The sequence below is a fragment of the Nomascus leucogenys genome, chromosome 2 (genome assembly GCF_006542625.1).
Source record: "Nomascus leucogenys isolate Asia chromosome 2, Asia_NLE_v1, whole genome shotgun sequence".
NCBI classification, from domain to species: Eukaryota; Metazoa; Chordata; class Mammalia; order Primates; family Hylobatidae; genus Nomascus; species Nomascus leucogenys.
Window position 1 is genome coordinate 63,009,000 of NC_044382.1, and position 22,374 is coordinate 63,031,373.

The 22,374-nt window shown below is 43.3% G+C and overlaps 2 protein-coding genes across 4 annotated transcripts in view; both read right to left on the reverse strand.

The window, feature by feature from the left end:
- Window positions 1-1,054: 1,054 nt before the first annotated feature.
- ARL2BP (ADP ribosylation factor like GTPase 2 binding protein) lies at window positions 1,055-9,906 on the reverse strand. The gene is made up of 6 exons (XM_004093174.3): window positions 9,577-9,906; window positions 8,855-8,916; window positions 6,041-6,147; window positions 4,832-4,917; window positions 4,180-4,276; window positions 1,055-2,507 (listed from the first exon to the last, which is right to left on the reverse strand). Exons 1-6 carry the CDS (start codon window positions 9,612-9,614, stop codon window positions 2,445-2,447), a joined length of 453 nt encoding a protein of 150 aa, XP_004093222.2. The 5' UTR covers window positions 9,615-9,906; the 3' UTR covers window positions 1,055-2,444.
- A 4,907-nt stretch (window positions 9,907-14,813) lies between these two features.
- Window positions 14,814-22,374, reverse strand: part of RSPRY1 (ring finger and SPRY domain containing 1) — a 51,415-nt gene continuing 43,854 nt past the window's right edge. For 2 of the 3 annotated variants that reach the window (XM_003263093.3, XM_030796564.1), the window contains exons 14-15: window positions 20,066-20,170; window positions 14,839-16,393 (exon numbers count right to left, since the gene is read on the reverse strand). In XM_003263093.3, the coding sequence (XP_003263141.2) occupies window positions 16,297-16,393; window positions 20,066-20,170 (202 nt within the window). In that variant the 3' untranslated portion in view covers window positions 14,839-16,296. Of the gene's footprint in view, window positions 16,394-20,065; window positions 20,171-22,374 lie in introns of all 3 variants that reach the window. The other variant, XM_003263092.3, reaches the window with a different exon arrangement.

Below are 22,374 nucleotides of genomic sequence, written 5' to 3' on the forward strand. Positions count from 1 at the left end.
TAAATGCAAAACAAAATCCCAGGCAAGTTAGAGAGCTCACCCCTCTTATGTTTCCAACATGAATCAAAAAGCCTGTTTCAGGGGGGACATTAAAGGCACTCAGTCAATGCTAAGGCTCAGCAGTTTGCGTGACTATTGCTTCCCATTGGGGAGGAGTCCTAAGCAAGAGGACTGGGGCTTCCTCACCCCAGGCCAGATGAGAGCCCCATCAAAGGTGGCACCTGACATCTCAGTCTAAGTGTCTGTGGATGGAGAGACAGGCTGCTAGTTTATTTTAAAAGAAATCAGAACGTCTACTTATACTAAGTGACAAAAGACTTGCCTCCTTTTTTCTGAGCAAAAAGGGTGAAAAACCAGCCAGTCATGGTGGCTCACACCTGTGATCCCAGCACTTTGGGAGGTGGGTGATCACCTGAGGTCAGGAGTTCAAGACCAGCCTGACCAACATGGTAAAACCGTCTCTACTAAAAATACAAAAATTAGCTGGGCATGGTGGTGGACACCTATAATCCCGGCTGCTTGGGAGGCTGAGGCAGCAGAATCACTGGAACTTGGGAGGTGGAGGTTGCAGTGTGCTGAGATCATGCCATTGCACTCCAGCCTGGGCAACAAAAGCAAAACTCCATCCCCCCCCAAAAAAGGGTGAAAAACCAATTTGCCTTTATCATCGTTTTTTCATCATTTAATCTCTGGACTTGTCCACTGGCCTTTTCTCAAGCAGGCAGGCTGGTCCACAGGTCTTAGTAAGTGCCCCCAGCATGCCTGGGCTGTGGTGGACAGTCCCATTTATAGACAAAGCAAGGGAAAGCAAGCCCAGGAGAGGTGGCATTTTGAAAAGCTGGCTCTGAGAGTGGTTTTAAAGGGCCAAAGCAGGCTGGTGCGAGTGCAGTGGTGTTTACAACTAATAATAGATCACAACTAGTGGCAGATTTCTTTGTTCCTTCTCTACTTCCATTGCTTCACTTGACTAGCCTTAAAAAAAAAAAAAAAAAAAAAGACCAAAGCAATAATAACCTGATGGCAGTGGCTACCTTAAAGAAAGAGTACGACTCACTGAGAATGGTGGTTCTCGCAAAACACCTCAAATTTTACTCATGGTACAAAAGTATTTAATAAGTGACACATCAGTACAGAAAAACACAGAGCTTATAGCTTGTCCTTTAAAACCAGAATGGCCAAGTGAAAAGTAAGTACAGATTCTTTTTACTATTAAAAAAAATCAAAGGGACACACTGGGAATTGAACTACTATGCTTTTTCTTCGTTCTAGAGATGACATATATGTTTTCTGATAAGTAATCTACCACACATTGCACTAAACCAAAGCATACAAACAGCCAGTAAAGCTGTGCCCTACCTGCTACTCATGCTGGGCTGGACAGTGGAACACCATCTTGGTAGGAGAGATTTTGACAGGAAGAAACTGCAGAGTCCCTACCAGAGAACCTTACAAACTGGTTTATACACAAAGGATTTTCAGCAAACATGCAAACACACTAACATGCTATAAGAATATGTTTTAATCTATTTCTAGCACACAGCATACATTCATAGGTGCCCAGTAAAATAGGAATGAATGCCAATGTAGAAAGCATTTTTGCCTTCACGAGTACTAACACCTAAAAAGCACACAGCATATAATACTTTGATCTTTAAGTGGATAATCATGGAAGTTCCAAGATCACATCCACTAGGTTAGCCTGAGTATTCATCTATAAAAATATTTTTTTTTTCAAAAATAATGCTTAAAAGAGACTTCTAGAAACAGTGGGACTACATCAGGACCAGAAGACAGTGACACAAGGACTGCAAATGTTAAGACTAGGAGTAGCTTTTCACATGGAGCTTTTATGTAGAGAACGTCTCTTTCTGTTGATTCCTACAGCTGAGACAAGATGTGATCACAGGAGATTCCAAAATCTCAAACGGCTTGAGTAACACCCTAGATAAACATCAGGAACCCCACTGAGGCTGAAGTACTGAAACTGTGGCCCATGTGAAAAAGAGGTGCAAGTGCACAAAGATTCATGCAGAGCCTGCTGGAACAGAGGGTGGTGGCGGCGGGTTAGTCCACCCTTACACACCAGCAGGTATGCTGGGGAAGGGCCCCCCAGGTGGAGTGCCTGACATAGGGCTTGCTCCAGAGGCATCTGACTCAGAAGATCCTGAGAGAGATGTCTACTTGAGGTGGGGAGGAGTACTATGGTTAATGAATACAAGAAGGTGTTTCAGGATAAATAGGTCCAGGAGGGTTAGGTCATTTTGGTTTTGACCTATCAATACTTAACATAAATGAAGAGTTACATAACAGAGTCAGTCTTTCCAAGATGTGTTCTGTCCTCATGAGCTGAGTCTATTGGGCTGGTGACATCCAGAATGATCCCATTCATTGGCTGGAGGTAGGACCTAGTGCCGCAGATTGTTCTGGGAAGCTGGCAGAGAAGATTATTTGCACAACGAAGTCACCACTAAGCCACTGCTTAAGTCCAGTCCTCGGCCTTCTTTTTCCTATATGAGAAAACAACCAAAAGGAAGGACTAGAAAGAGCCCTGGCTTGGAATCTTGCCTCTGACATGGGGAAGGCAGAGCTGAAGGTGGGAACGTGGACCTCCAGAGTACACAGGAAGGGAACACAGGTTATTGGTTATTCTGCATTTCTGCTCAATACTGGCCTGCCCTAGTCTTAATTTTTTTTAATATTATTTTTAAAGAGGTAGGGTCTTGCTCTGTCACCCAGGCTGGAGTACAGTGGCTTGATCATAGCTAACTGCTGCCTGGAATTCCTGGGCTCAAGTCGTCCTCCTGCCTCAGCCTCCTGAGTAGCTAGGACTACAGGTGTGCACCACTACAGCTGGCTAACTTTTTTATTTTCATTTTTGTAGAGACAGGGTCTTGGTATGTCACTTAGGCTGGTCTTGAACTCTGGGCTCGAGTGATTCTCCTGCCTTGGCCTCCCAAAGCACTGGAATTGTACGTATGAGCCACTGTGTCCAGCCTGGCCCTGGTCATTCTTAAAATGAACTCTTAAAAGGTACCTCCTTTCACTGGAAAACATTTTTCTTTCTTTTTTTTTTTTTTTTTTTGAGATAGGGGTCTTGCTATGTTGCCCAGGCTGGAGTGCAGTGGCCACTCACAGGCACCACTGCTGTGTAATACAGCCCCAAACTCCTAGGCTCAAGTGATTCTCCTGCCTCAGCTTTCCAAGTAGCTAGGACGACAGGCATGCACCACCACATCCATTTCTTTTTTCTTTTTTTTTTTTTTTTTTTTTGGACACAGGGTCTGACTCTGTCACCCAGGCTGGACTGTAGCGGTGCAATCACGGCTCACAGCAGTCTCAACCTTCTGGGCTGAAGCGGTCCTCCCACCCAGCCCCCAAAGTAGCTGACTGAGACTACAGATGCACACCAGCACACCAAGCTAATTTTTGTATTTTTCATAGAGACAGGGTTTTGCCATGTTGCCTTGGCTGGTCTCAAACTCCTGAGCTCAAGCCATCTGCCTGCCTTAGCCTCCCAAAGTGCTGGGATTATAGGTGTGAGTTACCATGCCCAGTCTCCTATTTTTCTTATAAAGAGCTTGCATTATAAGAAAAGCAAGGCAGGGCCAGGTGTGGTGGCTCACGCCTGTAATCCCAACACTTTGGGAGGCCGAGGTGGACCATGCTTCAGGAGTTTGAGACCAGCCTGGCCAACATGGTGAAACCCCGTCTCTACTAAAAATACAAAAATTAGTTGGGCGTGGTGGTAGGTGCCTGTAGTACCAGCTACTCAGGAGACTGAGGCAGGAGTATCGCTTGAATCTGGAAGGCAGAGGTTCCAGTGAGCTAAGATTGTGCCACTGCACTCCAGCCTGGGTGACAAGAGCAAAACTCTGTCTCAAAAAAAAAATAAAAGAGAGGCAAGGCAGAATGAGACCTGAGACCTGCTTTTTGGGTTTTGTCCTTCTGATTAGGAACTCTAAGATGGTACCTGGGGCTTGTTTCATGAAAACATGAGAAGGCCCCAGCCACAGTAGAATAGCAGCTCACTCTTCTGATGCCTCATCGGCTGCTAGACTGATACTGGCCAGTTTGAAGGGAGAATGATGGGGGAAGCGCAGGAGGTTCATGTTCGGTATTTCTACCTGGAACTTTCTAAGTGGCTCAAAGTGGCTAAATAAATAGGCAGTAGTAACTTACTGCTCTGTAGTCCAAAAACATTTCTTTAAAAGCCAGAAAATCTGTGAAGGTGAGCAGCATGTCGAATATGTCACCAGCCACTTCATCCTTATGGTGCCTGCAAATGGAACAGATGGCTGTTTTGTGAATGAATGATGAGACAGTCCTCAAGACTGCTTTCGTTTTTCTTTCCACCACCCCAGCCCCACCCCCGCATTTTTTTTGTTTTGTTTTTTTAGAGACTGGGTCTTGCTCTGTCACCTAGGCAGGAGTGCAGGGGTGCAATTATAGCTCATTGTAGCCTTGAACTCCTGGGCTCGAGGGATTCTCCAGCCTCAGCCTGAGTAGCTAGGCCCACAGGTATGCAACACCACACCTCACTAATTTATTTTTTGTAGAGTCGGGGCCTCACTATGTTGCCCAGGCTGGTCTTGAACTCCTGGGCTCAAGTGATCCTCCTCCCTTGGCCTCCCAAAGCACCGAGAACACAAGCGTGAGCCAATGCCTGGTCTTTTCAAGATTTCATTAAAAGGTTTGAGGGCTTCCTACATAGGACCTAACCACCAAAGGCATGCACAGGAAAACAAAACAAGGAGGGTCTTTTGGTCAGCCTAGGGAAGGAAGAAAGTGAGGAAACAAAACAAAACATAAAAATCCGTCAAGCTCAACTCACTGTAATGTTGTGGTGAAAGCTGCCATGTTGAACCCAGGAATCCGCTGCAGCAGCTGTTCTTCAATATATTTTTCTACCAAACAAATCTGCAACAGTGGAAAGGATTTTGGTAAGACCACACTTTGGGAAAACAAGACTTCTTTTCAGAAAGCCTGCCCAACCCTTCCTAGACATTTCCTGAGGTCTGTGTGCCACAATCTACACTGAGTGCCAAGGATACCAAAGAGGACCAAAACACAGCTCCTGTCCTGGAGAAGTACTCAGCCTCGTGTGGAAGAGAAGCATTAGCTGATAATGATGCTGTAACAGGGTGGATGCTCTGACACAGGTAGAGACCGTGAGTAGCACGGTGCCCACATCCACAACCCAGTGCAGGATGCAGTAAGTGGGGGCTTTGCCTCCCGGGTAGAGGGCATCTGTGTAAACAGAACATATGGACATGGAGGCAGTCACAGGTTCCTTCTGGACAGGTTTGTTTATGCCATGCTTCTGTGTTAAGAAAATAAAGTCCTGGAGGCCGAAATGGATTCTTAGATGACAAAATCCCAGGGGGCTGTTAAGAGGCCTCAGGGTAAAGTGTAGAGACCCAAGGATGACAAGCTGAGGTTCCTGGGTTCCAGTCTTGGTTTTTCCACCAAATAGTTAGTGATCTTGGTCTCAGTTTTCACTTTTACTTAATAGTCATGCATATATGACTGGATTATATAGAAGAAAGAAAGAGTATGTGAAAGCAGAAAGGTTTGTCAAAAGCATGCAAATGCAAGGTATGAAGAACTCATGTACTGTGATTAAAAGCAGGATTATGATAAGCCAAATGTATTTTATTTATTATCTTTATTATTATTATTTTTTTTAGAGACAGAGGTCTCACTGTGTTGCCCAGGCTGGTTTCAAACTCCTGAGCTCAAGTGATTCTTCCACCTCAGCCTCCCAAATAGCTGGTACTACAGGTGTGCTACCAAGCCCAGGTCAAACTTCTTTTAAATAAGAAGCTGATGAGCTAATCAAATATTTGCCTGAAAGCCTTTTGGAAAATAGCCCCAAAGGCTGTGCAGAGGAAAATGAACTTAAACCAGATTCTAATGAGGATTCCTGGCAGTGTACAGGTGGCACATTTTAGAAGGCAACAAATTTCAATGTCTTTTGATTCTAAATTTAAATTTTTAAAAAACTCTGACCTCCTGGTAGGAGGCATAGAAATCTACTTACGTATTCATTAAAAATAGGTGTGTAGGTGAGTTTATTCTCTTCTGTGTCTTCAAACTCCAGGTAGTACTTGTCCATGAAATTTCTCTGTAATAACTGGAACTCGTCATCTGAACCACAATGGGGAAAATGTATTCTTTTTAATGGAGATTACCAATCATTATGATTTATAAGTAGGCAGGATATATGTCAGCAGTACTGCTTTCTCAATGGTCAGTCTTTGGAAGGAAAGCTGATGTTTTAAGAGGGTATTAAATGGGATCCTGATGTTGAAATAGCCCAATCCTGTTTTCTTTTACTTTCTTTTTTTTTTTTTTTAGCTGGAGTTTCTCTTGTCGCCCAGGCTGGAGTGCAATGGTGCGATCTCGGTTCACTGCAACCTCCACCTCCGGGGTTCAAGAGATTCTACTGCCTTAGCCTCCTGAGTAGCTGGGATTACAGGTGTGTGCCATCTCGCCAGGCTAATTTTGTATTTTTAGTAGAGACAGGGTTTCATCATGTTGGCTAGGCTGATCTCGAACTCCTGACCTCAGGTGATCTGCCTGCCTCGGCCTCCCAAAGTGCTGGGATTACAGGTGGGAGCCACCGCACCCAGCCCTGTTTTCTTTTTAAATTGTGGTGAGATATATAATTTTTTAAATCATTTTAATGTTTAAGCACACAGCTCAGTGGCTTTAAGTATGTTCACATTGTTGTGCAATGATCACCAACAACCTTCAGTCCACTTTAACCACATCCACACAGGGTGGCTTGGGAACTCCCTCACATTACTTTTCTGAAAAGGAATGAATTGGTTCTCTCTTATTTTGATATAACTTCAGCAGCAGTTGTGGAAACAGTGTCGTAATTAAAATTATGAGGTCTGAAAGAGGCTAGCCCGTCTGGGTTCAAATCGCGTCTCAGCTACTTACTAATTGTGTGACCTTGGCTAAGTTACTTAATTTCTCTAAACCCCGTATAAACTTCTCATTTATCTGGAAAATAAGAATGGTTTATGGTAGTTATCATATAGGATTGGAAGTGGAATTTAGATGAGAATTCATGTAAATAGATTAGTTCATGTTGAACACTTAATAAATGATAGGGAATAGAGAATCTTTTTTTTTTTTTTTTTTTTAATTGAGACAGGGTTCTCCCTATGGTGCCTAGGCTGGTCTTGAACTCCTAGACTCAAGCAATCCACCTGCGCTGGCCTCCCAAAGTGTTGGCGTTACAGGTGTGAGCCACCATACCCAGCCCGGAATAAGGAATTTTAACAACTGAATAGATTATTTCTAAAAATAAAAGGAAAGTTTCAGAAAGGACCCAGACCTTGGGATAAATACTGTAGGCTCACAGAAGGCTCATTTTCCCATAGCATATAGGGTATAATAGGCAAGAGAACTGAATGGATTCTTCGGTATTCCCCAGAAATCCCCAAGTCCACATGGGAAACGAGCTTAATGATGAAACATCTATATTCAGGAGTTAAGGGCATGAACTTTTATACCTGAAGGTATAAAAACTTGGTAATTTTCATACTAAATGGATTAAGCCATACAGCCAATAACACCAAATAACAGTGTTCTTTTCTCAATTCTCATAAAACTTAAAGTCAACAGAATTTTCTCAAATGTAAGTTTTCCCCTCCTACATACTTGTCTTAAACCTCTGGGGAGTGTTACTGCTTGTCTGTTACTTAGCAGGTTTCATGGATGCCCAAATACATCCATAAGTAGGAACTCAAAACCTAGGAAAACACAGAACCAGCTGAAGCTTAATACCTTGTTTTCTTTATGGCCATGTGTGCTTGTGGTTATGGTTTTATGTGTTTATTTTCATTTTTATTTTTTCCAGACGGAGTCTCACTCTGTCGCCCAGGCTGGAGTGCAGTGGCACGATCTCGGCTCACTGCAAGCTCCACCTCCCAGGTTCACGCCATTTTCCTGCCTCAGCCTCCTGAGTAGCTGGGACTACAGGCGCCCACCACCACGTCCGGCTAATTTTTTTGTATTTTTAGTAGAGACGGGGTTTCACCGTGTTAGCCAGGATGGTCTTGATCTCCTGACCTCGTGATCCGCCCACCTTGGCCTCCCAAAGTGCTGGGATTACAGGTGTGAGCCATAGCACCTGGCCTGGTTTTATGCGTTTTATGGCATGAAAATGTTAAAACTCAAAACTATCTAAAAATGAAATTGCTCTTACCCTACATAAGAAATAGAGTAGATCACTATTTCCTATAGTTTTGCGAAGAACGCCACACTGCTGGTGCCCCATTAGCCTGAGTCAGTCCCTTCCAGGCCTCTGAATCTATGCTTATTAGATGTTTTCAGGAGTACTGGGCTGTTTGTTTCTAAGACAAACTGCAGTAAGCCTTTACTTAAGTATTACACTGTGCTACATTAAAAATTGCAGGCAGCTTGATGTTTTCTCTTTTTAAAATTAACTCTCCAAATTGATTTCAATGTCCTTAAAGAAGAAGCAAGCACCGGGCGCGGTGGCTCACGCTTGTAATTCCAGCACTTTGGGAGGCCGAGGCGGGTGGATCACGAGGTCAGGAGATCGAGACCACGGTGAAACCCCGTCTCTACTAAAAATACAAAAAATTAGCCGGGCGTGGTGGCGGGCGCCTGTAGTCCCAGCTACTCGGAGAGGCTGAGGCAGGAGAATGGCGTGAACCCGGGAGGCGGAGCTTGCAGTGAGCCAAGATCGCGCCACTGCACTCCAGCCTGGGCAACAGAGCGAGACTCCGTCTGGAAAAAATAAAAATGAAAAAAAAAAAAAAAAAAAAAAAGAAGAAGCAAGCAAGTCCTTAAAAACAGTATTTTAAAAGCTTACCCATGATAATGTCCTCTAAATATCCAACCACAGCATCAAATTCTGCATCAGAGGCGGAGGAGCTGAAAAACATGCCTGGATTAGGTGCTATTTCAAATAATGCATTAAAAAAATGTTTTTAGTATGGACGTTTTCAAACATGCACAAGAGAAAAAAGAGTAGCAAAACGAACTTCCCATCACCAATCTTCAACAATTAAGAATGACTGATTGTCTGATCTAGTAAGTCCAAACAGAAGAAAACACACTCGGCACGTTTGTGACATGAACGTTCAATGTCATGACTCCACTTTAATAAAAACTTGTTCTCCAGGCTCTTCGCTATCACCCCATACCTGTCTGCTTGTGAGCATGAACCCGGCACGGACGAAACACCTGTCAGGGGGGTCATTTGGTCAGGAGTCCGGGAGGCGGGGGCCAGGGAGGCGTGGAGGGGCCTCGGGCGCTCAACCCCTCCAGGATTTGCTGACAGCTGAGGGTTGGCGGCTGGGGATTGTGATGGAGGCGCTGATCAAGGTGACACCCGCCTCGCACTCCTGTCCTGCGGGGCCTGAAACCTGCGGCCTTAGTACTCTACAAAACGAAGGCCTGGAGCTGGGACGGCGCCTTGGCGGCCCCCACCCTGCCCGGCCCCTAAGGACACCTGTTTTATAGGGTCAGGCCCGGGGCGAACGCCGGCTGCCCCTGGCCCCAAGTCACCTGCGCCCTGGTGGAGCTACTCACAAAGACAGCGCAAAGCTCTCTTCTTCTAAGGCGTCCATCGCCGTCGCTCCGAGTAGGCTCCAACCCCGCCCGCGGCCCAACTCGCATGCAGGGCGCGGCAGCCGGCGGGGTTAAGGCCTCTCAGCCAAGGCCGCGGCCCGCTCACTGCCAGGTCGGGTCAGCGCCTGCGCGCCAGGCCCGGCCTTGGGTACCCGCTGCCGCCACGCGTCGGCCCGGCCTCTAAGCCCGGCCTGGCCCTCTGCGCGCGCCACCGACGCCGCAGGTCCAGGCCTCGGTGACTGCCAGAGGGGCGCGGCGCCCCGCCTCCCGTCACCATGGCTACCGCAACTCTTTCCACCGCCTCACGGCCTGCCGGCAGCCAATCACAGGCGCGCGTTACCGATGCGGGCGGGGCAAGACAGGGAGAGGAAGTCGCGGAAGGGAGTGCGGAGGGATGCGGAGACTCGGCGGGCACGCGTTGTGTGCAACTGCGTCTCACGTCGCCCCCATTGTAGAGATGAAGGAATCGAAGAGACAAGCCTGAATTTCCTCACTCGCAACTCGAGAATAAATTGCGCCTCCCTGAGTGTGGAAGATTAAATAAGTAGTTTAAGGCGTGTTTGAAGAGCGCTTTTAAGTTGCCAAGTCGCTAGAGAGCAAGTCCCTTATCCCTTGAACTAGGTGATTGCCGACGTCTGATTTCAAGACAGTTCCTACCCCTCGTGGAAGGAAAGCCCCATCGCAAGAAGTAGATGTCTTGTAATTTACATTATAATCTTCGCATCATAAAGATTACTCGGCAGTAATTGGTTTCTTGACTAATTATACAAGATGAGAATTGAAGAACTATTTTGAGCCACGCAATCAGGAATCAGATACCTTTCAGGAAAAGGCCTCTTCAAATCTGCCAAACTTTGAAAAAGGATTCGTTTGAGCTGATTTCTCTTGATTGGACAACTAAGCATTGTGTCTCTTTAGTTGCATGATACCTTTTGGCCAAAGTGTGGTATATGACTAGAGGAACTAGAGGGGTTTAAGGTATGAACTGAGGGTCAGGTGGCCATTCAGAATGGGTTAGCAGACATTTTTTTTTTTTTTGAGATGGAGTCTTGCTCTGTCGCCCAGGCTGGAGTGCAGTGGCACGATCTCGGCTGGCTACAACCTCCGCCTCCCAGGTTCAAGCGATTCTCGTGCCTCAGCCTCCCGAGTAGCTAGGATTACAACTGCCCGCCACCATGCCCGGCTATTTTTGTATTTTTAGTAGAGACAGGGTTTCACCATGTTGCCCAGGCTGGTCTCGAACTCCTGACCTCAGGTGATCCACCTACCTTGGCCTCCAAAAGGGCTAGGATTACAGGTGTGAGCCACCACGCCCGGCCTAGCAGATATCTTTGAATGGACGTAAAATAGATATCCGTGGGATCTGGAACAAAGATGGTTACAAAGACATAGTCTGGTGTGACAGCTGTGACCAAGGTGACATCAATTATTACTAATTTATTTATTTATTTATTGAGATGGAGTTTCGCTCTTATTGCCCGGGCTAGAGTGCAATGGTGCGATCTCGGCTCAACACAACCTCCGCCTACCGGGTACAAGCGATTCTCCTGCCTCAGCCTCCCGCGTAGCTGGGATTACAGTCATGCGCCACCATGCCTGTCTAATTTTTTTGTGTTTTTAGTAGAGATGGGGTTTCTCTATGTTGGTCAGGCTGGTCTTGAACTCCCGACCTCAGGTGATCCCCCCGCCTTGCCCTCCCAAAGTGCTGGGATTACAGGCGTGAGCCACTGAGCTCGGCCTATTTATTTTTTGAGACGGAGTCTTGCTCTGTCGCCCAGGCTGGAGTGCGGTGGCGCAATCTCGGCTCACTGCAACCTCTGCCTCCCAGGTTTAAGGGATTCTCCTGTCTCAGCCTCTTAAGTAGCTGGGATTACAGGCACGTGCCACCACACTCGGCTAATTTTTGTATTTTTAGTAGAGACAGGGCTTCACCATGTTGGCCAGCGTGGTCTCGAACTCCTGACCTCTGGTGGTTTGCCCACCTCGGCCTCCCAAAGTGTTGGGATTACAGGCGTGAGCCACCACGCCCGGTCAGGTGACATCAATTATGAGTTACTCTGTTTAGCACCAAGTGGAAGATAGGCATTTTAAAAGGTTTGCTGAATTACTGGACTGAGTTGTTTAGTCAAGCCCTGGTCACACAGCTCACAGCAAACTCAGAGAGTTTCTTCATGACCTACTTTCTCTATATACCACACATTTCTGGACAAAATGAGTTTGCCTACCCTTCCTAAGTCATTGATGGAGTGGAGGAGGAACACACCTTGATTTAATCTGTTCTGGTTATCTATTGCTGTTACAAACCCCCTGAAAACTTAGTGTCTTAAAACAACCATTTTGCTCACTAATCTGTAATTTGGGCGGGGCCAGCTAGTCTCTATTCCAGTTGGTGTCAGCTGGGGCAGCTGGAATGGACTAGAGGAGCTTCCTCCAAGGAGTTTACTCACGTGGCTGGCAAATTAGTGTTGGCTCTTGGCTCTCAGTTGTGGACATTGGCCAGAGAACTGGGGCCGGGAGTTGGGGGGTTTCAGTTCCTCTCCATGTATAGGATTCAGGGGATTCTTGGGTTTTCTCACACCATGGTGCTGGGTCCGAGAGCAAGTGTTTCAAGAGACACTGAAATGTAAGCTGGCAGTCACTTAAAGGCCTGGTACTGGAAACTGGCACAATATCCCTTCCACTGTGTTCCACTGATCAAGCAGACATAGAACCACCCAAATTTAAGGAGAGTAGACATAAACCTCATTTCTTGACGGGAGGGATGTCAAGTAATTTGTGGCCATCTTTTTTTTTTTTTTTTTGAGACGGAGTCTCACTCTGTCACCCAGGCTGGAGTGCAGTGGCGCGATCTCGGCTCACTGCAAGCTCCGCCTCCTGGGTTCACGCCATTCTCCTGCCTCAGCCTCTCTGAGTAGCTGGGACTACAAGCGCCCGCCACCACGCCCGGCTAATTTTTTGTATTTTTAGTAGAGACGGGGTTTCACCGTGGTCTCGATCTCCTGACCTCGTGATCCACCCGCCTTGGCCTCCCAAAGTGCTGGGATTACAAGCGTGAGCCACCGCGCCCGGCTGTGGCCATCTTTTAATCCATTTCACCACGCTTATTGACTCTAGGAACAAATGGGGATAAAGATAAAAAGTACCCACTCACTCAAGGATGTATCAGATAGTGTGCTAAACACTTATAAATACATTGTCTCCTTTTGAAATATTTGAGACCCTATAAAAACAAAAAACCGGTATGAAGTGGGTAGTATCTCCATTTTACAGACTGGGAAGCCAAGCATTAGTGGGACCTGAGTCCAGTTCCACTCCAAAGGGCCTATTTCAATCATCATGCTATATAGCCCCTAATCCCTGGGTTGTTAAACCATGTTCTTGGAAATCAGAACATGTTTTCTCCTGATTACAGAATGGCCTTTTTCCACTTGTAGCAAAATTAAAAATTGACTTGAATATACTAAATGTTTTTCCATTAATACTCGTTTTTAAAATCCTTTGATTGGGGGTTGGCACTAGGAATTCTTCTGAGTGAATAAATAGCAAAAGGTAAATGATGGGCAATACTGGAAAGAGCTGATCTTGGGTGGTTTTTGTGGATACACATTCAAGATGGTTGAAACTTGTGCAAAAGTCATTTTCTGCTAGTGAAATTGTGTCAGTTTTGTGACTGAATCAGTTTCCTGGCACTCTGCAAATGGCACCATGACTTTCTTCTGCTCTATGTCATTTTAAAAAGGGGCCAATTCATTAAAAAGCTTTTTTTTTGGCTGAAACGCTGGACTTCCCCAATGAATCACCTGACAAAATACCATAATTTTTTGTTTTTCTCCCTGGTAACAATTTATCAGTAGTAAAAGTCTAGCTTTTAATTTCTCTTAAATGCTTACATTCAGTTCAGAATATGGATGTACAATTTTACTCTTCCACATAGCTTGCTAACCCCTAGTTTTTTCTTTGATACGGAGTTCCTGTCTTTCCCTTTGAGGTGACTCCAACTTTACAACTTAGCTTCCATCCTGGATGATTTGATGAATTTAATATTGAAGCCCTTTTGTTTTATGATCTAGAAGTTAAGAACAGGAAAAGTAAACCACCTTAGGAACAAAGTTCAAGGGTAGATTTTTAGAAAGCTATTAGGCTCCTGCATTCCTTTTCCTGGCAAATTATTAATTCCATCTATTTTTCCTTCTCTCCACTAAGTGTACAGACTACCTTTAGTTTCAGCTGGACCACACATTTCTTTACTGGTCTATTTCCATTTTTTTGCTTGTCCTTTACCCCCAGCCCACCCCACTCCTCCATTCCATTCTCCAAATAGAAGCCAGAGCCATCTGTTAGAATTATCAAGGCACTTCCATGCTTAAACACCTTTGCTTTCTACTGCACTTAGTATAAAATAGAAAATCCTTCACATAGCCTTCATGAGCAGTTCCCTGGCCTCTCCAACACTGTAGCATTACCTCTTCTACCTACTTGCTTCCTATTTTTCCAGTTACAGGGGCCTTCCATCGGATCCCCAAACCCACTGAGACCCATTCTTCCTCAGTTAGTGCCTTTGCCTAAAATGTTGTGTTTGCCTAGCTACCCAGTCCTAGAAGCTAGTCCTCAGTCTCTGCCAGGCTATGTCCCACTTCCTCCTTTAAGTTTCACTAATGTTACTTCCTCAGTGAGGTTTCTTCTGACACTCCCACCACCATCTAAATTAGGTCCCCCTCATTCTCTCTAGGACCCTATTCTTTTCCACTAAAAGTTTGTTACAATAAACACAAATATACTGTCTTCTCCCCACCTTGGGAACAAACTTCAAGGGTAGATTTTTAGAAAGCTGTTAGCCTCCTGCATTCCTTTGCCTGGCAAATTATCTATTAATTCCATCTATTTTTCCTTCTCTCCACTAAATGCACAGACTACCTTTAGTCTCAGCTGGACCACTTCCAAATTACTGTTAAGACATAATAATAGACAATAATTAGACAAACTTACTAGACATAAGCTCTACAAACAGATATTTTGTATGCCACATAGGCACAGTGCCTAGCACATATTAGGTGCTCAATAACAATCTGCTGGATGAGTAAGTGGCCTTATTCTTAACTCTAATACTTGATTCTCTCCTACTCCCAAAAGTAGCCCTTAAAGTCTGAGAGTATAATGTCTTGGAACCTTAGCAGTATACACCAATGAAAGTTGTGAAATCTTAGTCAAAAAAGGCAACAGATGTTTTATTCTTCAATGCAAATTACTGTATTCACCACAAGCTAAAGAACAGAACATGTATCTACATATATATTTATATATATATATATATTTTTTTTTTTGGGATTTATGGAAGACTAAAGACACGGAAAAAAATCCAGCACCCCAACATGTACAGCCAGGAAGGAAATCAGCTCTGTAATAGGACAGGTATAATGAACTACAAATAAGAAGGGGTGGAAAAAGAAGAAAAAAAAATGTGCATTGAGTTTAAGACACTGTAAAACTCAGAAGACATATTTACTATTCAAGTATAAACTCTGTAAGGACTTGGCATAAATTGAAAGGCAGCTGCTGAGGTACACCATTATAAAAGAAGTTCTATGAATTTACAATTCTACCTTCCAATTTCCTGGGAGAAAAAACCAAACTCTTGAAGGTCTTCACCAGAGACCCTGAGAGGGATTAACACTTTTGATGAAGACATAGTCAATAATTCATGATTGAACTTACTATTCAAAAACATGTATTTATTTAGAACAATAGAAATACGTGTTCTCAGACTGTCCTCTAGAGTTTTTGAGACTATTAGTTCAAGAGTTTCAAAGTATATTACTTGTAAAAACAATACTGATTTAAAAAATTTAACAAAAAAACAGAAATCTGATTTGATGGTACCTTAAAAATATCCTAAATACCAAATTTTCTCCAACCTAACATTACAGCTAATTTAAGAATTCCTCCTGCATTGGTAAAACATTTTTTCCTCATTAAATGTGGGTACTGAAATTGGATAGAAACACTACGAATGTGAAAATACCACCAATTTTCTGCAGTAAAAAAAAAACCAAAAAAACAAAAAAACAAACAAAAAACGTAGAATGTTCTTTGGAATCACTGAAATATCACAAACTTGGGTTTTTTCTTACAGTCTGTGCACCTTCTTTCAGGTTCTCTGTTTTGCTTATACTACTGACTGTGTGATTCTAATTTTTATAGATTCAAGTCTTGCAATGCAATATCCATGCTTGACACACCGGTGTCTCTGACCAGTGAGAAATTATGCATAACCCAGAAACGCTGTCATTTACATCTCCATAAAGACTTCTGCCCCAAATAAAAACTTCAGAATGACACAACACATCCTGTGTAAACAATCAAATGAACCCAACATGGAGGATTCCAGTGTGATTTCAGTACTTGGGAGGGCATTGTCTGCTATGGTTTTTCATGGAAGTACCACAGGCCTGGCTGCTAGCATTCAGCTTTCCTTGGCCTTAAAAGGGATTTTCTCAGGGCTGGCAAGTTGGATTAGATTCTAAGAGAATTTTGTCTTTGACAAACTACCATTTTTAGCGTAAAATCTGGCCATGGCTGTAAGTTGCAATGTGTGTACAACTGATTAGAGAGTTTTTTTTCTTTTTCTTTTCAACATTGGCTGGAATTGAGTAGAAAAAAGTCCACGATGCCTCTTCACATGTGTCATGAAATATGAGAAATCTGTCTGATTCTAGATACTATTTCTTTACGACACAATGGGCAGGTCTCCAGTTGCAAGGCACAATCCATGCACAGGTCACTGGGGAGAAACACAGAAAAGTCAGTCAAGTTAATGCTTCAAAAGGTCAAACTCCAACTGCCTGCCAACTAAATCTAAAATGTTAACAAGTTTGTTCATTGAAAGGGTTACTAATTATACATGGTTTAAAAAAATGAATATGTAAATAAAAAATAAATCTTACATTTCTGATCAATTGTCTTAGTCTGAGGAACGAGTAAAAAGTTCATATGCATTCTTTCAGACACTCTATATATGCACAGCATATACTTACAGATGTGTACATATAGGTAGGGATATAATATTTCTCCCCAGAAAGCTAGCCATTTATCCCAGAATCATTTACCAAACAGTCCATCTTTCACCACAGTTTTGACACAGTGCCTTTGTTATATGGTAAATTTTCATTTTTAGTTAGTTCTATTTCTGGGCTTTTATTGTATTCCATTATTTCTGCCATTCTTGTCATATAGTCATGGGACCAAACTGTTAACATTTATTTTAATGTATTTTAAGATGTGGTATGGTTGTCATCTCTCTAACTTTCAGAATTTTCTTGCCTTAAACTTTTAAATCAGCATGTCAAGTTCCAGAAAAAAATCATGTTGCTCTTTTTATGTTGACCAAATTAAACTTAAGAGTTTAGAGAAAACTGTCACCTTTACAATACTGAGAGGTCCTCCTATCCAAGAAGAGACTCATTTATTTAAGTCTTCTGTTATAGTCTTTGGTAGTTTAAAAGTTTTCTTCATATACGCTCTACATATTTTTCTTGCTGTGTATTCTTAGATAGCCCTTTTTTTTAACCATTGTAAAAGGGATCTTCAATTACATGCTGTAATTGGCTGCTATTTATACATATAGCTAGAAGAGCTACTGATTTTTGTGTATTTTGTAAGTCATAGTGGTGACAGTAGGCATCCTTATCTTATTCCCAACGTCTCTTGAAATGCTTCCCATGTGTCACCATTAAAAAGATGCTAGCTGGTGAGACCCCGTCTCTACTAAAAATACAAAAATTAGCTGGGCATGGTGGTGGGCGCTGGTAATCTCAGCTACTTGGGAGGCTGAGGCAGGAGAAATCACTTGAACCTGGGAGGTGGAGGTTGCAGTGAGCTGAGATCATGCCACTGCACTCAAGCCTGGGCGACACAGCGAGACTCTGTCTCAAAAAAAAAAAAAATAAATAAATAAATAAAAATAAAGAGATACTAGCATTTGGCTGAAATATATGTTTTTTATATTGTTACAGAAGTATCCATCCATTCCTATTTTATATTGTTTTCGTCCCTTCATTCATTTCTGTTTTGTAATATTTCATCCATTAGGAATGGATATTGAATTTTAACAAATGCTTTCTCAGCATTCTTGAAGAAAGTGATAACTGCCCCTCTCCTGCCTCTGGCCTATTTGAGTAATTACATTAAAGACTTCTATATTGTAGGCTGGGCATGGTGACTCACGCCTGTAATCCCAGCACTTTTGGGAGGCCGAGGCAGGTGGATCACTTTAGGTCAGGAGTTCAAGACCAGCCTGGCCAACATGGTGAAACCCCGTCTCTACTAAAAATACAAAAATTAGCTGGGCCTGGTGGCATGTGCCTGTAATCCAAGCTACTCGGGAGGCTGAGACAGGAGAATTGCATGAACCCGCAAGGCAGAAGCTGCAGTGAGCTGAGATCGTACCACCGTACTCCAGCCTGGACGACAGAGCGAGACTCCATCTCAAAAAAACCTGCCCTTGCCTGGGCTGGACTGCAGTGGCACGATCTCTGCTCACTGCAACCTCTACCTCCCAGGTTTAAGCAATTCTTTGTCTCAGCCTCCTGAGTAGCTGGGATTACAGGCACCCACCACCATGACCGGCTAATTTTTTTTTGTATTTTTAGTAGAGACGGGGTTTCACTATCTTGGCCAGGCTGGTCTCAAACTCCTGGCCTCGTGATCCACTTGCCTCAGCCTCCCAAAGTGCTAGGATTACAGGTGTGAGCCATTGCACCCAGCCTGAGATTTCTATATTGTACCATCCTTGCATTCCTAAGATAACTCCCCCTGCCAGTTGTGTTGCTGGGTCTTACTTTCTAATATTTTATTTGGGAGTTTTAGATTTATATTCATAAATAAAAAATAGTTTTTTCTTTTTATGAGTTTTATCAGCTTTTGGTATGATTACTAAAAATAACATTGTGGTTTTCCTACTTTCTCTATGGTTTGGCCAAGTTTAAATAGAATTGGGCTACCTATTCCCTGAAAGTTGTAAAGAGTTCACCTGTGAAACTAGCCTTAGTACTTGTGGAAGAGAAGACAAAGGTAGCTTTGATAACGATTTCAACTTCTTTTTATGGTAATAGGAATGCTTAGATTTTCAGTCTCCTCTGGGGATTGATTCTTGTAATTCATTTTATCCAGGTTTCCTTTCTTTGTCCCTATATCCCTTTTAAAATTGTTGCTGCTCAAAGTTTAGCTAAATTTTCTTATAATTCTTTTAATGTCCTCTTCCAACTCTATTTTGGATATATATCTACTATGGAGACTATGATCATACTTAAGATACCTAGTTCTAAAGTTTTATATTTCAGCACTCATTAATGACCCCTTGTATTATGTGCAAGACCGCAGGGCCAGAGAGCTCAAAGCTGATTAAGACAGATCCTGCTGTTTGAGATCTTAACATTCTTACAGAAACAAAGATCAAAAAGGGCATGAAGATATCCAACCTTTAAACTCTGCATCTGTCTGTGAGGCCCTGATAACTAAAACCTCCAAATATGCTCAAACTGAGAAATTCTGGGCTGTAGAAGTAATAGGGAGGATCAATCACAGCTGGAATCACGGTGCCTTTCTTTCAGAAGAGAGGCTGGTATAGCTAAGAGTGAAATGAGACACACTCTACTTCCCTTAAGGGCACAGCCAATTAGATAATCCGTTTCAAAAGACAACAAACATAGAGAGGCAGAGTCAGGGGCCCAGGCTGAGTCATTCCTGGGGATGACAAACTGGGTCCATCACTCTAGGCTCTGGACCCCCGTGGAGCCACGTGACTAAAGCTATGTCAAAAATAAGACCAAGGCAGGGTATGGGATATGATGAATTACAGGTAGCTGGCTTGTAACATCAGCTTGAGTGTTGCTCATAAACAATCGGCACACATTGACTGGCCAGGACGCCACATTGCCCAACTGCTCTTCTCCTTTCTAAACTTAGTTGGGCTAGCCTTCCTGGGGACCATCTTACTTGCTTCTCTTGCTGATGCTCACTCTGTTCTATAGGGTCCAGGCTGCCCTCTGAGTTCATCTCATACAGCTGAAATTTAGTAAGATGACATGGAGGCTGCTAACTTCTCAATGGTTGACTGTAAATAAGAAGTTAATGAGGAAGCTCTAAAACTAAAAAAGTGCCCAGGAAGCTCATAAATAGCATTAAACCTGTTACATTTTGTGAAGCCAAAACTCTATCAAAAATACAGTACTAAGTAAACAAAACAAAAAGAAGCCTTCCACATCAAGCAGCAGCTTCTATTTCAGGTACTTTGTGGAAGACAGCCAGGTTCTACTTAAACTCTAGTTCCTCATTCAGCCTGCTTTAGATACAATAAACCTTGACGAACAGCCATGGAACTAGCAATTCAAGAACAGTATGAAACTTTGCCTAATATAAAGTACAAAAGAGGAAACAACCCAACAAATCCTCTTACCTGTGTCCACATGGCTTCAATTGTGTGTCTGCTACCTCATCACAACAAAGGGAACAGCAGTTTTCTCGGATACTGACTTGCTTCAACAGAGCAAGACGCCTGTGCCTGAGTAGAAAAAGCAATTTGAAATACATTTTGTCAGCAGGGGGCCTGTTAGCAGTGATGCATATGAAATGTTTTGAAAATGCTCTGCACCTGTGAGATATATTCCTTAAACTTTGTTCAGTAAGGTTTTCATACATGCCATCTCCTTTCAGTCCTACAATCATTTTCTAAAGTAGGGAATGAAGGAGGTATAACCATTCCCATTTTACAGAAAAAGTTCAAGGAAATGACTTGTATAAGGTATGCAGTCAGGAATCAAATTCAAATCCTTTAGTTCTAAGTCCAGCGCTCTTTTTATGGTACCAGCAAATTTCAACCTTTTAAGTCACATATGTGAGAGTCTGCTCACAAGCATAGAGCCTTTCTCTAAACACACATATACAAGTTTTTATACAATTTCAAGGGGTTTATAACAGTCCTTTTTAGACTCCCTGCAAGTCCAAACACCTCAAGTTAGAACCCTTCCATTATACTTTCACTCAGTATGGAATGGAAGCAGACAGGCAAAACTGTTCTGCTGAAGGTACAGCCCTAATAGATGGGCAAGGGAAGCATGAAGCATGTATTCAGTTCACTTATGGGATTACTGTGTGCCAGACACTGTTCCAAGCCCTAGAGATTCAGCAGTGAACAGAGGACTAAAAAATTATCCCTGCCTTTGGAGAGCTTATGCTCCAGTAGGGGAAAACAGAAATAAACAAGATAAGTAAAATACAGTGCTAAATGCTGATAAATACTATGAAGAAAAGAGAAAATGGGAAGGACAAGGAGTGTACACATCAGAGGTGGCGTGTTATTAAAACAATTTTAAATATGGCAGCCAGGAAAGGTCTCACTAAGGTAATATTTAAGTAAAGAGGTAAAGGGAGTGAGGAAGTGAGTTCTGTGGTTGTTTGGAGAAACTGTTTCAGGTAGCAGGAACAGCAAGTGCCCTGAAGTGCCTGGTGTGTTTCAGGAGCAGCAAGGAGGCCAGGGTGGCTGAAGGAGCATGAGAAAATGGGAGAGGGTAGGAAATAGGTCAGAAAAGTAACATAGGGAAGGGAGAGGACAAATTGTACAGGGCCTGGGAGGTCACCGGAAAGGTTTTGGCTTTTCCCTTCAGTGAACAGGAAGCCACCCACTGGCATCTTTTGAGCAGAGAAGTGTGTGATCTGACTTACGTTGTAACAAATCATTCTGGAGGCTGTGTTGAATAGACTGAAGGGGGTCTGGGGAGGAACAAGGTAGAAGGCAAGACAAAAATAATATAGGTAGGAAATGGTGGAGGCCTGGACCATGGTAGCAGCACTGAGGGTGATGAGTAGTGGGATTTTGGATATATTCTGAAGGCACAGCCTACTGGATTTGCTGAGGGATTGAATGTGGAAATAGCAGAAAGTAAGGTGTCAAGGATACTCTACGGTTATGACCAGGGAAACTGGGATGATAAAGGAGTTATTTACAGATGAGGGGCCAGGCACAGTGGCTCACGCCTATAATACCAGCACTTTGGGAGGCCGAGGCAGGCAGATGGCTTGAACCCAAGAGTTCGGGACCAGCCTGGGCAACATGGCGAAACCCAGTCTCTACAAATAATACAAAAATTAGCTGGGTGTGTTGGCATGCCTGTAGTCCCAGCTACTCAGGAGGCTGAGGTGGGAGGATCGCCTGAGCCTGGGAGATGGAGGCTGCAATGACCTGAGATTGTGCCACCACACTCCTGGGCAACAGAGTGAGACCCTGTCTCAAAAAATAAAAAATAAAAATAAAAAAACAGAGATGAGAGAAGACTGTAGGAGAAGCAGTGGCTGTGGGTGGATGACTTGTAGCTGAGAGTGGGTATGTGGTGCTTCACTGTACTATTGTTTTTTTCTTCTGTATGTAATTGAAATTTTCCATAATAAAAAGGTTAAAGAAAAAAAAGAATGAATGGAAGAATTACAGACAGAGAGTATATACAACACAGAACAATTTATAAAATCCCAGTTAGTAGTAACAGGGCCATGATCTCCTACTCTGATGCCAGAAAGGAGTAATATTCCAGTGAATATAAAGTATCACTGAATATACATTTTTGGAACACAGGATAAAAATATTAATGGCACAGAAAATGGTCTTAAGTTCATACTTAATGCCACAATTTATAATTAAGCACAACTGGAATGTTAAGGGCAGCAAGGTGCAAGAAGGAGGTTGGCACTAAGGTGGCCACTCAATTAGGCTCC

Coding starts and splice junctions, on each gene's coding strand:
- ARL2BP (XM_004093174.3), bottom strand. CDS start 9,614: ATGGACGCCTTAGAAGAAGAGAGCTTTGCGCTGTCTTT. Junction 4,918..6,040: donor CACCTATTTTTAATGAATAC/GTAAGTAGATTT, acceptor CCACTGTTGCAG/ATTTGTTTGGTAGAAAAATA. Junction 2,508..4,179: donor TGTTTTTGGACTACAGAGCA/GTAAGTTACTAC, acceptor TTTCTCATATAG/GAAAAAGAAGGCCGAGGACT.